General features: G+C 34.6%; 2 protein-coding genes across 2 annotated transcripts; one reads left to right on the forward strand and one right to left on the reverse strand.

Annotated features, from left to right (window-relative positions):
• Window positions 1–2,611: 2,611 nt before the first annotated feature.
• On the reverse strand, window positions 2,612–5,065 carry LOC115958398 (putative FBD-associated F-box protein At5g56700). Its single transcript, XM_031076819.1, has 4 exons — window positions 4,023–5,065; window positions 3,798–3,938; window positions 3,445–3,706; window positions 2,612–2,847 (listed from the first exon to the last, which is right to left on the reverse strand). The coding sequence occupies exons 1-4, from the start codon at window positions 4,995–4,997 to the stop codon at window positions 2,831–2,833; spliced, it is 1,395 nt and encodes a 464-aa protein (XP_030932679.1). The 5' UTR covers window positions 4,998–5,065; the 3' UTR covers window positions 2,612–2,830.
• A 6,316-nt stretch (window positions 5,066–11,381) lies between these two features.
• On the forward strand, window positions 11,382–14,046 carry LOC115958141 (putative FBD-associated F-box protein At5g56700). The gene is made up of 4 exons (XM_031076506.1): window positions 11,382–12,421; window positions 12,506–12,646; window positions 12,735–12,999; window positions 13,810–14,046. The coding sequence occupies exons 1-4, from the start codon at window positions 11,447–11,449 to the stop codon at window positions 13,824–13,826; spliced, it is 1,398 nt and encodes a 465-aa protein (XP_030932366.1). The 5' UTR covers window positions 11,382–11,446; the 3' UTR covers window positions 13,827–14,046.
• Window positions 14,047–15,342: the final 1,296 nt, after the last annotated feature.

A 15,342-nucleotide genomic window follows, 5' to 3' on the forward strand; every position in this document is an offset into this window, starting at 1 on the left:
ATTTCCAATGAATGGTATCTGATTTTTCTTTTTGAAGTTATGAAATGTTATGATTTTGTGTAGTACAAGTGTACAACTTCCTCTTTTTCCTTATTGCTCAGTTGAGGCTCTATTGGTCTCTCTCGACCCCACATAGGCCTAAGGCCATCTCCCCATTATTTTCATCATACTGAAATATTTTCTCATCTATTTCAAAGAGAAAATCTTAATGGGCTGATGTCTCTCATGGAGTGTCTAAGTTTGTATAGAATTATGTCATCCAAATCTTCAATCTTCTTCAATAGCAACCTAAGCAACAATCTTCGTCGGGTTTCCAATAAAAACTATTAAAACTATTGGATTTTTAGGTATTGGATTTTTAGATAATAATTTGTAATGGACCAAGAGGTCCAATTATATGATAAGTCCATGTACTCCTAAGTCCTAATCCTAGTACATGTAGTCGCTAGATATACCCTATTAGGTTTTATTGTACAATACACATTGATAATATTGCTAACAGTAACAATGTAGTTGTCAAGAGTTTTATCCAGTACATGTAAGCCGAACCGCATGAACTTAGTGTTCTGTCTAATTCTCTTATCCTACTTCTACTCACTACAATTTTCCCAAACTGTTTTCTTTCTCTTTAAATTTTGATTTTGAACAGAAACAAAAAGCATTTCGTTGCTAATATTGTTGAGAAAATCAATTCCAAAACACAAGGATGGAAAACAAAAGTTCTTTCAAATGCTGGCAGGGTTACCTTTGCAAAATCTGTACTTGTTGCCATTTTTATGTATTCCAGGGTTATCTTATCTTTGCTCTAACATTGATGTTTCTAAAAGAAATTTTATTTGGATCAGATGGGATAGAAAAGAAATGTTGTATGGAATTTTGGGATTCTTTATGCAAATTGAAACGTGTTGCGGGTCATGGTCTCAAGATAGCAGTGGATTTTAATCAAGCTCTCATAGAAAAATTAGCCCGAATGCTTGCAGAAGAAAATAGCAAAAAATGGGTGAAGATGAGGAGATCCAAATACTTACGAGCCATTCCTTCCTCAAAGCCCCTGAAGCCCAACCCTCGCTCTTGGCTATCGAAAGGAATTTTTAAGTTCCAGGAACCTCATAAAGAAATTTGCTTGCTTTTAAATTGGCACTGGGAGCTCAATTAATATATGGGAGGATAAGCTAGCTCTTGACCATGACAAGCCGAAATTTCCTGAAGACAGTCCTTGCTCTTGGCTATGATAAGGTAGTTTCTTGGCACACTTTCAACAAAAAGTTTTCAGTAGATTTAAGCTAAATCAGTTGTTTCCAAACATACACTAAAATCAGGGAGAGAGATACAGATTGGCCAATCAATGCCACCATAAGAAAATCAAGTATTTTGTTTGTCCGATGCTTTGAAGCCAATGAGCTCTAGATCAAATAACATCTCCCCTCATGGTAAGAAAACAATGTACTGTCGTAAGTATCAGGACCACTGAGTAGGACCATAGCTTAAAAACAAGAATAGAAGACTGATCTGTTGAACATAAATGACCACTGGAAGAGAGGCTATCCCCATTCAATGATAACTAGACACAAAACAGCCAAGAATGACACTTCCAAAATGGAGATGCAGGATAAGCAAATGATAAAGTTGGTTCTGATAAGGCCAACTTACATTTGGTAGACATGCATCCTTAGGACAACATTTATATACAAAGTGAGGGAGGTTTTGATATTGCATCAGAAGGTAGAACTCTAGAACAACCCAGAGAAAGCACACACTACAAGTGGATCTTGATCCAAAGCAATTGGTTGCGTTACAGCAGAAAGCCAAAGCAACTCAACATAACAGACGTGCACACTCTTTTATATGGTGTGGGATGAGAAGGAACTGAGGAGGAAATCTTATTGATAATGAGCATACTAGATAATCTTCTAAAGAAACTAATAAAGAAATGGAAATTGAGATGAGATTATGAGAAGCATTGATGAATATAGGTAGATCCTAATCTAAAGAAATCATAAATTTTTGGGTTTTATTTTTTAAGAATGAAATAATAAATTTTTGTATGTCCTATTCTCTGGTGCAAAAGGAGGACAAAAGACAAAAATAACAGTAGCAAAAACAGTAATAAAAGCAAATCAAAAAAATGAAGAAAGTATAAGAATTAGATAGATGGAAAAATTGTCTATTCATGGTTTTTTTTTTGGCAGGTTACAGATATGAACTAACAGGTTCTCCATAAACTATGTAAGCATATCAGAATTCGAACACATTGACATTAGAAGAACTACAACTTTTAGGGTCTAGAAGCTTCCTAGTCAAAATATAAAAACATTTAAGAATTAAGATACGGGTGTTTAAACAGCCCAAAAACGGGTCCTTACCACTACTAAATACCCATCTTTTTTTGTTTTTTTGATAAGTGAGTTTTGGCCTTGGGGAAGGGGGAGGAGGAAATTCAAACTAGTGACTTCCACTTTATGATGCATTGTCCCTAGCCAATTGTGCTACCACTTGGGATTGACTACTAAAAACCATCTATATACATGAATTCATGAACGAAACATGGATCGCAAAGCACTTTTACTTACAAGAATCTAGAAGTTCATTAATAAACAAATGGCTGCAAGTATTTAATAAATACAACCAGTAATAAAGCAAAAGCTCCCAAAAAGATTTAACTTTGAAATCTTACTTTACCATTTCATCTACACCAAGAAGTGCATCATACTATATGTAATCCCTTTAGGGTGCATAGGGTACCCTAGACACTGCATATATACATATATATAGTGCAATAAGCATTCAAAACCCAGCTCATGGTCAAGACACATAATGAAGTTGCCACCAATTACTCCAAAGAGTTATCTGCAAGAGGACAAATATGCGTGAATAAATATAGAAAAACTAAATTTGATAGGGAAAGTGTATTTCAATTTTTTTTTTATGTTGGTATGTCAGACATTTATCTTGTGAGTCTTGGACTAATGACCATACCCTCCATCCTATTATTGAGTAAGGACTAAGTGTCATTTGAATTAAAGCTAATTGGTAGTATTTCAGAACTTACAATTGTTTCTTCCAAAATTTAAGTTTTGAGGTCACAGTTTTGATAGAAACAAAAATTATTTTACCATTTCAACTGTCATAGTTAGGCCACAGATTGATTGATCCAGATTCAATAATTCCAGGTATATGTGGTAGCAAAAGCTTATTTATGAAAATTCCATTATCAAAATGTTGGCCTGATTCAAAAACCAGCTATACGTATCTTATGAAGGTCGAATGGACATTCTGCATATTAGTTATCACAAACCCAGGGAACTTCAATAAAACAATCTCACCCAAATAACAACCACAAAATAGTAATGTCACTTTACCACATAAAGAGGTTACATTATAGAGATAAAATATTTGCAACATACCTTCAAAACTAGTTGCTAAGTACCAGTTAAAGTTATATACCTTTCTCAACTGTAATTAGACATGTTGAGAGCCCTGGGAACATTGATAGTGTCTCAAAAACATCTTCCTTCGAAAGTTTAGCAGGAATTTTGATTGTCATTGTGTTCAAGGCTCTTGCCTCCTTTAAAATATACTTTACGAATTTGACTTCATGTTCCAATTTTTCAAATCCATCAAAATTAAAAGTTGTAAGGCGTGATGACAGACAACAAGGAGCATCCGGTAGCTCCATCCAGCATAACCGATTTTCATTATCATAATCCTAATGACAACATACACAGGACAGTAGATCATAAGTGTAAATCTAGGGAACATTAATTAACAATATCATCTTCTGATTATCTTAAACTTACCTTATTAACAACAAGAACTTCCAAATTAGGAGCCACTAGGAGCAAGGCTAGTAACACGTGCCAGTTAGATGGAGTAACTTTAAAGTTCAATCGGACCAAATTTTGGAACATGGAAGGATAAATAGAACCACAGGCTACGCACTGCACCACAAGATCAAAAATGAAAAATTTTAAGCTTTAATCCAAAACAAGAAAAACATGATAAATTATAAAAAGGGGTCTTACCTCTTTGTCACCGGGAAACAATGAAAGGAACTTAGCATTGTTTAGTGCTCTAAGAAGCTTGAATATCCTGTCTCCATAATATGTCTCATATACACGAGTCCAATCCTCAAGAGCATAAATATCGACACGTGCTTCAATCAAATGGGCTAGTTTTTCATGGAAAACGATGTTGCGCAAATGACCCGAAAATCGAAAGTACTCGAGAGCTGGGGTGTGTATCTCGAGATAGTAATCAGGAGGTTCGGGTTTATAGGATTTAAGTTCAATATGTAAACGTTTCAGGGTATGTACATTTATTTTTAAACCGATCACATTTTCCGTACATTCTCTTACCACTGACAAATCTTCGAGGACTGGGCAGGCAGATAAAAGGGTCGAGATATTGTTGGTCGATCCATATCTAATTTTGGACAGACGCAGAATCTTGAGGCTTGCGAATTGAAAGGATGGAGGAGGATTGAGCATAATTCCGCCGCTTAATTCGAGAACCACAACTGTTTTGCAAGTGAATAAGCTACTGGGCAACCAGAAAAATTTCCCCACGTAAACATGATTATCGTCTTGGCGGCCATCAAGGTAAATCTCGAGATGGAGTTGTTGGACATTACGGGCTAAAGCGGCGTGGATCCAAGTGTCGAGATGGAAAGAGTTACAAGGAGAATACCATGTGAGGCGAAAACTTCGGAGCGACGGCGCTATGTGTAGAGCCAATACTCTGTACACAATATATGTAAAGCTTATGGGTTTTTTGCAGCAGTTATCTTTGAGGTCCAGTGTAGGGACGAGAGTCCAGAGGGGCTTCCACCTGTTCGACAAAATGGCTGTGGCGACGGCTTCTTTGGTTGGAAGGAAAGAAAGAATGTGGTAGAGAAGAGAGTTCGGTAGGTTGCTGATCCTGTCAGTGTCGATCACTGCGTCTCTGTTGAGAGTGAGTTCCGTACATTTTGACATCGATTGAGCAGATGATTCGCCCATCGACACTTCGCAAGAAATTAAAAATGAAAGGGAGAACAAAAGGGCTGGGTTTAGTGAAGAAGAAAGAAAAAAAGAGATAAAAAATGGCTATAGGAAGAAAAAAAAATGAAAAGGAGGAGCTGGGTTTGGTTTCCGTGAAGAAGAAAGAAGCAAAGTGGAGAAGAAATAGAGAAGAGAGAGAATATTATTTTAACGAAGAAGAGAGAGTGACCGATTAAAATATAATATTGTCCATACTACTATTTAAGTGAATTTTTTTATATAAATTCTGCATATATTTTTTTAAATGTATTTATAATCCAATGTCTTTAAGACAAAATTAATTGGCAATTCGGTAAAAATGTAATTTCAACTTCTACTAAAATATTGCCTAGAAAATTAAGGTCACTTTTCTATTGATTTTTATATTATTTTACTTACTTATAAATTAGATTGTCAGAATAAAAATTATATATATAAAATAAATAAATAAAAACAAGTTTTTTTTTTCTACAAAATAGGACCATTAAAAAAAAACCGCATTGCACGTGCGAATCGTGTGTGTTGAGGGTAGTATTTTTTTAAACTTTGAAGCTACAAAAAACTGTTAGAAAACTCATCATAAGAGCAACTGCTTCAGTTCGTGCAAATTTTCTATCTATTTTGCAAGAAAAACCTTTTTATTTTACACACCCACTTTTACAAAACACTCCCATCAATTTCTTTATTCTACCATATATTTTATTTTATTTAAATAATCATTTTTTTTAATTTTTTATTATATCCAACAAGCAAATCCCCACGTGGCCCCCAGACACCTTTTCCTTTCTTTTTCCCACGCCAACCATCTTTGTTTTTCTCTGGACCATCTCAGGCCTCTTTTTCTCCTTTTCGTTCTTCCTTCTACTCTTTATTCTTTATTTTTTGGTCTTTATTCTTTAGCTTGAGCTTTTTTCTCTGAACAAGCTTTTCGGAATGACGCCAGTAACTCCAAGATTTCTTAAACTCAGTGTTTGAGGCTGGGACAAGGGTGATTTTGTGGTTTTGTTGTGAGAAGAAGTAAGAATATTAAGGAGAAGAGAAACGGCATCTCGGCCGGCGCCGCCGATCCATAAGCTATCTGTTGGTTTGTCTGTGTGGGTGTGTTTCTGTGTTGGATTGTCCTTGTGGGTGTGTTGGTCTGTAACATAGGAGTAAGAATATTAAGGAGAAGAGAAAAACCCTAGTTTGTTTTAGAGGAAGAAGAGAGAGAGAAAAAAAAAAAAAAAAAAAAGAGCCAAATAGGGAAATTAATAAAATAATAATATGTAAAGCTAAAGTAACCTTGCATATATGCTGTTATGGTAGTAATGACGCATTTATGTATAATTTTATACTCATTGATGTAGGTGTTTTTTTAGGTCAAAATGTGTAAAATAATCTTGCAACCGATGTGATTGCCCTAAAGGAAGTATAATAGCTATAATGTTATTTTAGCAACTAAAAACATCAAAATGCAAGCTACGGCAAAGTTGCTATAAGTTGCAATATCTAAAAAAAAAAACCGATAGAGCTATATAGGGCTATCAAATATAAGAGCATCCACATTGGTGAAGCCATAATTTTAGTTATTTGGCTCTATCAAAAGTTACTTTATTTATTTTACCTTCTCACTTTACAAACTATCCAACATCGGTGATTTTATTTTAGTTTTCAACACAATAAAATATTATATCTACTATAATAAACAACCACTACTACAATAAATAATATGAGCACCTAACAATAAACAACCACCCATAACCACCCAACAACAACTAGCAAGCCAAGAACAACCACCCACAACCATTGCCAAAAACCCAAATAGCAACTTATAGCAACTTTGCTGTAGCTTGCATTTTGATGTTTTTAGTTGCTAAAATAACATTATAGCTATTATACTTCCTTTAGAGCAACCACATCAATGGTTGCATAATTTTGCAAAATACTAAAAGTATGTGATTTTACACATTTTGACCAAAAAATACCCACATTAGTGGGTGTAAAATTATGCATAAATGCATCATTGCTACAGTAACCGCATATAGGGGTGTTCACCAAACCGCATAAACCGCACAAACCGTAAAAACCCTACTAAAACCGCTTGCAAAATAACATAACCGCACCGCACTGCAAATAATAGTGTACCGCACCGCACTGCACCACACCGCATGGTGCATCGCGGTTTGCGGTTTTATAATAAGAAAACCGTACAAACCGCACCCTCTTTATATATTAATATATTTAATTATTTTTAATATTAAATATATTATTAATAGTTTAATAACCCTAGTTTTCAAAAAAGAAAAAAAAATTGATAACCTTAGCAAATATTGATTAAGAAAGCCACCAAAAAAAAAAAACACTAGTCTAATAGTTTAAAACTTGGACCAAAATAAAGGGAAAAATTAGTTTTGGACTGAGTAGAAAAAGCCAAAAATTTGAAATATATATTAATTTCAAATCATTCAAACCACATCTTATACACCGCACTGCATATGTGACTGCAAAAATGAGATGTGATGTGGTTATGATTTTGGCTAAATTTTAAACCGCACCACACTGCACATGTGACTGCAAAAATAAAATGTGATACAATTATGATTTTAGTTAAACCGCACTGTAAAATACAGTGCCAAAAATGACCCAAAACTGCACCGCAAACACCCCCTAACCGCATATATGCAAGGTTATTATCATGGTTTTAAAAACCGGACCGGACCGGCCGGTTCAACCGGTTCAACCGGGAGTCGGACACTAATCCGGTCCGGTTATCATTAAAAACCGGAAAAGCTTAAAAACCGAAAAATAGTGAAAACCGGCCGGTTGAATCGGAAAACCGGAAACCGGCACGGTTAAACCGGTTCTTGAATCTGAAGAAGAATAGAAAGAAAAACTGGATTAAAATAGAACAAGCTTTTTAGATTTGCCCTATAGTAAAATTGGGGAAAATTTATGGTGAAAATAAAATAAAAGAATACTTCAATTAGATGATATGTATAAGAAATCTGTGCTTTGAGCTTTGACTGGAATAAAATGTAAAGAAAGACCATCAAAAACTTATCTTGAGAAAAAGAAAGACTTCAGATTTGAGAGGGAGCAGCTGAGATGAAGTTTGCTGACTACTGCATTACCGAAAAAGTGTGGAAAGAAAACTGAGGAGTAAAATTTAAAAGGAGTTTGATTCTGATTTGAGGTCTTGAGGTTGTGGGTAGGTGGCAATGTGTGGTGATAGATTTAAGGAAAAAAAAAAAAAAAAAACAAAAAGGAAAAGAAGAGTGGACGTGTGTGAGTAAGTGTTTCTGACAATTGGTATGCTATGAGAGTAACGTAATGAATGACTTGTCTTGTCATTCAGAACTTTTGAACTTTGGTTTTCGGTTTTTTTTTTTTTTTTTTTTTTTAAATAGTAAAAAGTTGAAAGTTATATATCACACTATTATTTATATAATATATATATATATTTATATATATGGAACTAAAATAGGAAATTATACTTTTTTTACAATTATTAATTAGGAAAAAATGAAGAATAAAGAAATTTTTTTATTTTTTAAAATATTTTCTTAATATAATTTATGAAAAATAAAAATTCACATAAAATTTATTTAAATATTTTAAATTAAATTATTTATGACATCATCGGTTCGACCATCGATTCGACCCCGGTCGGACCATAAAACCAATAATCAGTCTTTTTATCGGTTCTTTGACCGTACCGATTTTTAAAACCATGGTTATTATAGCTTTGCATATTATTATTTTATTAATTTCCCAATTTAGCTCCCTTTTTTTTCTCTCTCCTTCCTCTGAAATGAACTTGGGCTTTTCTCTTCTCCTTCATATTCTTGCTCCTCTGTTACAGACCAACACACCCACAAGGACAATCCAACACAAAAACACACCCACACAGACAAACCAACAGATAGCTTATGGATCGGCGGTGCCGGCAGATATGCCGTTTGTGGGTCAACAGAAGTGGATCAGTGGATCGGTGGTGGAGATCAGTGTTTCTGGGTCAACTGGATCGATGCTTGTGGAAGAGGTCGGTGCTTGTGGAGGAGATCATTGTCTTCTTCTCCCCCTTCATCTTGCTCTTCCCCTCTGACTTCTTCTCACAACAAAACCACAAAATCACCCTTGCCCCAGCCTCAACCACTGAGTTTGAGAAATCTTGGCGTTACTGGCGTCATTCCAAAAAGCTTCTTCAGAGAAAAAAAGCTCAAGCTAAAGAATAAAGACGAAAGAATAAAGAATAAAGAGTAGAAGGAAGAAGGAAAAGGAGAAAAAGAGGCCTGAGATGGTCCAGAGAAAAAGAAAGATGGTTGGCGTGGGAAAAGAAAGGAAAAGGTGGGTGGGGCCACATGGGGATTTGCTTGTTGGATATAATAAAAAATTTTAAAAATATGATTATTTAAATAAAATAGATGGGAGAATAAAAAAATTGATGCGGGTATTTTGTAAAAGTGGGTGTGTAAAATAAAAAAAAAGTAAGTTTTTCTTGCAAAACAGATAGAAGAGTAATACTACAAATATAAACTATTTTATAATATTTTTACAAACTGCTGATGTGGCTTAGTAATTTTCAAATAATTATTAGTAAACATAAATGTGGTGTTAGTAGTGGACCTATATTAGAACTAATAAGAACTTGCCATATTAATAGTTTGTAAAAATGTTGTAAAATAGTTTGTAGCTATAATATTACCCATAGATAGAAATTTTGAACGGACTGATGCAGTTGCTCTTACTGTGAGTGCTCTAACAGTTTTTTGTAGCTCCAAAGTTTTAAAAAATACTAGCCTCAACACACGCGTTTCATGCGTGATTTGCGGTTTTTTTTTTTAGTGGTCCTATTTTGTAGAAAAAAACTTGTGTTTTTATTTTATATATATAATTTTTATTCTGAGAATATAATTTATAAGTGAATAAAGCAATATAAAAATTAATAGGAGAGTGACCCTATTTTCTAGGTAATATTTTAGTAGAAGTTGGAGTTGCATTTTTACCGGATTGTTAGTTAGTTTTGTTTTTACTTAAACATAGGAGTGTAAGGACATTTTTGAACTAAAAAAATGAGGACTCTAAATAGAAAAATTCCCTTAAATAGTAGGCAAAACTACAATGTTGTTCCTTGAAAATTACTTACTAAGCGTTTTTGGTCTCTCAAGTTTCAAATGAACTCTATTAATCCCTAAAGTTTAAAAAATGAGTTCTATTAGTCCATCTATTAACTTCTATTGGTTTTATTGTTCTTGCGTCTAACGGAACAATGATGTCACATTTTTTTAATGACATGACAAATACAATATTAGTTATAAAAAACAAAATTTCTACATCATATTTATTTATATTAATTCAATTTTGTTTTGAAAACTAAAAATTAAATATAATTAAAAAGAAAAAGATTAAAACCTAAACAGCCAATTCTCAAAAATCCCCATTCTCATCGTCCATTCCGGATTTCTTTCACACCGCCAACCTTAATCTTGAATTGCACTGTTAATCTCATCGATGTGCCATTATACTTTTTTTAAAGTGTTTAGACAATATAAGTACCTAAAGGCATACTTTTTTTAAAGTGTTTAGACAATATAAGTACCTAAAGGCATAAAGATGACAAAGGGAAGAAACCAAGAAAATCAAGGATAGATGCTGATTATAGTGTGCCATCCATTTTGCTTTCTCATTAATAAGTTCTACTTATCTTCCCTTTGAGTAGACATAATATGCGAATAAAAACCAACATGGATGCTGCCCGAAAATCGATTTTGATTCTAAGATCATGAATTACTATCGTTTTAGTGACTATTATATTCTTGACGATTGGGAAGTAACTAAATGAGATAACAATGCCCAATCCCTAATCTGGGTGTACTTCAAGATTGGTGCTGCAATGAGGAGAAAATCTAGAAAAGAATGATGAGATTGGGAATTTTTGAAGATAATTATTTTATTTTATTTTAATTTTTGATCTTTTTTCTGTTTAGTTTTTAAACTAAGATGAATTAATAAAAATAAATTTGATTTGGCAATTTAGTTTTTTAAAAGTTGATGTGTCATTTCTAGTATTTGTCACCTCATTAATTTGTTAAACACATAAACAATGAAACTAAAGGAAGTTAACAAATAGACCAATGGTGCTCACTTTTTTAATTTTAGAGTCGAGTAGAGCTTATTTGGTACTTAAAAGGACCAAAGAATTGTAGCATAGATAGATATTATATTTTAATTGGTTACTCTCTCTTCTTCGTTAAAATAATCTTTTCTCTCTCTCTCGTCTATTTCTTCTCCACCTTGCTTCTTTCTTCTTCATGGAAACCAAACCCAGCTCCTCCTTTTCATTTTTTTCTTTCTTCCTCTAGCCATTTTTTATCTCTTTTTTTCTTTCTTCTTCACTAAACCCAGCCCTTTTCTTCTCCCTTTCATTTTTAATTTCTTGCGAAGTGTCGATGGGCGAATCATCTGCTCAATCGATGTCAAAATGTACGGAACTCACTCTCAACAGAAACGCAGTGATCGACACTGACAGGATCAGCAACCTGCCGGACTCTCTTCTCTACCATATCCTTTCTCTCCTTCCAACGAAAGAAGCCGTCGCCACAGCCATTTTGTCGAACAGGTGGAAGCCCCTCTGGACTCTCGTCCCAACACTGGACATCAAAGATAACTGCTGCAAAAAACCCATAAGCTTTACATATATTGTGTACAGAGTATTGGCTCTACACATAGCGCCGTCGCTCCGAAGTTTTCGCCTCACATGGTATTCTCCTTGTAACTCTTTCCATCTCGACACTTGGATCCACTTCGCTTTAGCCCGTAATGTCCAACAACTCCATCTCGAGATTTACCTTGATGGCCGCCAAGACGATAGTCATGTTTACGTGGGGAAATTTTTCTGGTTGCCCAGAAGCTTATTCACTTGCAAAACAGTTGTGGTTCTCGAATTAAGCGGCGGAATTGTGCTCAATCCTCCTCCATCCTTTCAATTCGCAAGCCTCAAGATTCTGCGCCTGTCCAAAATTAGCTATGGACCGACCAACAATATCTCGACCTTTATCTCTGGCTGCCCAGTCCTCGAAGATTTGTCAGTGGTAAGAGAATGTATGGACAATGTGTTCAGTTTTAAAATAAATGTACATACCCTGAAACGTTTACATATTGAATTTAAATCATATAAACCCGAACCTCCTGATTACAATCTCGAGATACACACCCCAGCTCTCGAGTACTTTCGATTTTCTGGCCATTTGCGCAACATCGTTTTCCATGAAAAACTAGCCCATTTGATTGAAGCACGTGTCGATATTTATGCTCTTGAGGATTGGACTCGTGTATATGAGATATATTATGGAGACAGGATATTCAAGCTTCTTAGAGCACTAAACAATGCTAAGTTCCTTTCATTGTTTTCTGGTGACAAAGAGGTAAGACCCCTTTTTATATTTTATCATGTTTTTCTTGTTTTGGATTAAAGCTTAAAATTTTTCATTTTTGATCTTGTGGTGCAGTGCATAGCCTTTGGTTCTATTTATCCTTCCATGTTCCAAAATTTGGTCCGATTGAACTTTAAAGTCACTCCATCTAACTGGCACGTGTTACTAGCCTTGCTCCTAGTGGCTCCTAATTTGGAAGTTCTTGTTGTTAATAAGGTTAGTTTAAGATAATCAGAAGATATTGTTAATTAATGTTCCCTAGATTTACACTTATGATCTACTGTCCTGTGTATGTTGTCATTAGGATTATGATAATGAAAATCGGTTTTGCTGGATGGAGCTACCGGATGCTCCTGGTTGTCTGTCATCATGCCTTACAACTTTTAATTTTGATGGATTTGAAGAATTGGAACATGAAGTCAAATTCGTAATGTATATTTTAAAGAAGGCAAGAGCCTTGAACACAATGACAATAAAAATTCCAGCTAAACTTTCGAAGGAAGGTGTTTTTGAGACACTATCAATGTTCCCAAGGCTCTCAACAACATGTCTAATTACAGTTGAGAAAGGTATATAACTTTAACTGGTACTTAGCAACTAGTTTTGAAGGTATGTTGCAAATATTTTATCTCTATAATGTAACCTCTTTATGTGGTAAAGTGACATTACTATTTTGTGATTGTTATTTGGGTGAGATTGTTTTATAGAAGTTCCCTGGGTTGCCTCCTGGGCATGAGGATAAACTGCTTAGCCCGTCAGGGGTGAAAAGCCCCTGGATTACCCGGTAACTGGTTCTGGCGGGTGGGGTCAGTTGCCCGTAGGAGTTTGATTAACAATGAGGATTGTTGTACAGTATGCTCTGCGACGTGCAACTAATCTGAGTGAAGTTCTCCTATGTTATCCAAAAAAAAAGAAGTTCCCTGGGTTTGTGACAACTAATATGCAGAACGTCCATTTGACCTTCATAAGATACGTATAGCTGGTTTTTGAATCAGGCCAACATTTTGATAATGGAATTTTCATAAATAAGCTTTTGCTACCACATATACCTGGAATTATTGAAACTGGATCAATCAATCTGTGGCCTAACTATGACAATTGAAATGGTAAAATAATTTTTGTTTCTATCAAAACTGTGACCTCAAAACTTAAATTTTGGAAGAAACAATTGTAAGTTCTGAAATACTACCAATTAGCTTTAATTCAATGACACTAAGTCCTTACTCAATAATAGGATGGAGGGTATGGTCATTAGTTCAAGACTCACAAGATAAATGTCTGACTTAAAAAAAAAAAAAAAAAAAAAAAAAATTGAAATACACTTTCCCTATCAAATTTAGTTTTTCTATATTTATTCACGCATATTTGTACTCTTGCAGATAACTCTTTGGAGTAATTGGTGGCAACTTCATTATGTGTCTTGACCATGAGCTGGGTTTTGAATGCTTATTGCACTATATATATGTATATATGCAGGGTCTAGGGTACCCTATGCACCCTAAAGGGATTATATATAGTATGATGCACTTCTTGGTGTGGATGAAATGGTAAAGTAAGATTTCAAAGTTAAATCTTTTTGGGAGCTTTTGCTTTATTACTGGTTGTATTTATTAAATACTTGCAGCCATTTGTTTATTAATGAACTTCTAGATTCTTGTAAGTAAAAGTGCTTTGCGATCCATGTTTCGTTCATGAATTCATGTATATAGATGGTTTTTTGTAGTCAATCGCAAGTGGTAGCACAATTGGCTAGGGACAATGCCTCATAAAGTGGAAGTCACTAGTTTGAATTTCCTCCTCCCCCTTCCCCTAGGCCAAAACTCACTTATCAAAAAAACAAAAAAAAGATGGGTATTTAGTAGTGGTAAGGACCTGTTTTTGGGCTGTTTAAACACCCGTATCTTAATTCTTAAATGTTTTTATATTTTGACTAGGAAGCTTCTAGACCCTAAAAGTTGTAGTTCTTCTAATGTCAATGTGTTCGAATTCTGATATGCTTACATAGTTTATGGAGAACCTGTTAGTTCATATCTGTAACCCGCCAAAAAAAAATCATGAATTGACAATTTTCCCATCTATCTAATTCTTATACTTTCTTCTTCAATTTTTTGATTTGCTTTTATTACTGTTTTTGCTACTGTTATTTTTGTCTTTTGTCCTCCTTTTGCACCAGAGAATAGGACAAACAAAAATTTATTATTTCATTCTTAAAAAATAAAAACCAAAAATATATGATTTCTTTAGATTAGGATCTACCTATATTCATCAATGCTTCTCATAATCTCATCTCAATTTCCATTTCTTTATTAGTTTCTTTAGGAGATTATCTAGTATGCTCATTATCAATAAGATTTCCTCCTCAGCTCCTTCTCATGATCTCATCCCACACCATATAAAAGAGCGTGTGCACGTCTGTTATGTTGAGTTGCTTTGGCTTTCTGCTGTAACGCAACCAATTGCTTTAGATCAAAATCCACTTGTAGGCATTAATGTTTCTTCTCTGGGTTGTTCTAAAGTTCTACCTTCTGATGCAATATCAAAATCTCCCTCACTTTGAATATAAATGTTGTCCTAAGGATGCATGTCTACCAAATGTAAGTTGGCCTTATCAGAACCAACTTTCATCATTTGCTTACACTGCAACTCCATTCTGGAGGTGTCATTCTTGGCTGTTGTGTCTAGTTATCATTGAATGGGGATAGCCTCTCTTCCAGTGGTCATTTATGTTCAACAGATCAGTCTTTTATTCTTGTTTTTAAGCTATGGTCCTACTCAGTGGTCCTGATACTTACAACAGTACGTTGTTTTCTTACCATGGGGGGAGGTGTTATTTGATCTAGAGCTCATTGGCTTCAATGCATTGGACAAACAAAATACTTGATTTTCTTATGGTGGCATTGATTGGCCAATCT

The sequence above is a fragment of the Quercus lobata genome, chromosome 8 (genome assembly GCF_001633185.2).
Source record: "Quercus lobata isolate SW786 chromosome 8, ValleyOak3.0 Primary Assembly, whole genome shotgun sequence".
In the NCBI taxonomy this organism is placed as follows: domain Eukaryota; kingdom Viridiplantae; phylum Streptophyta; class Magnoliopsida; order Fagales; family Fagaceae; genus Quercus; species Quercus lobata.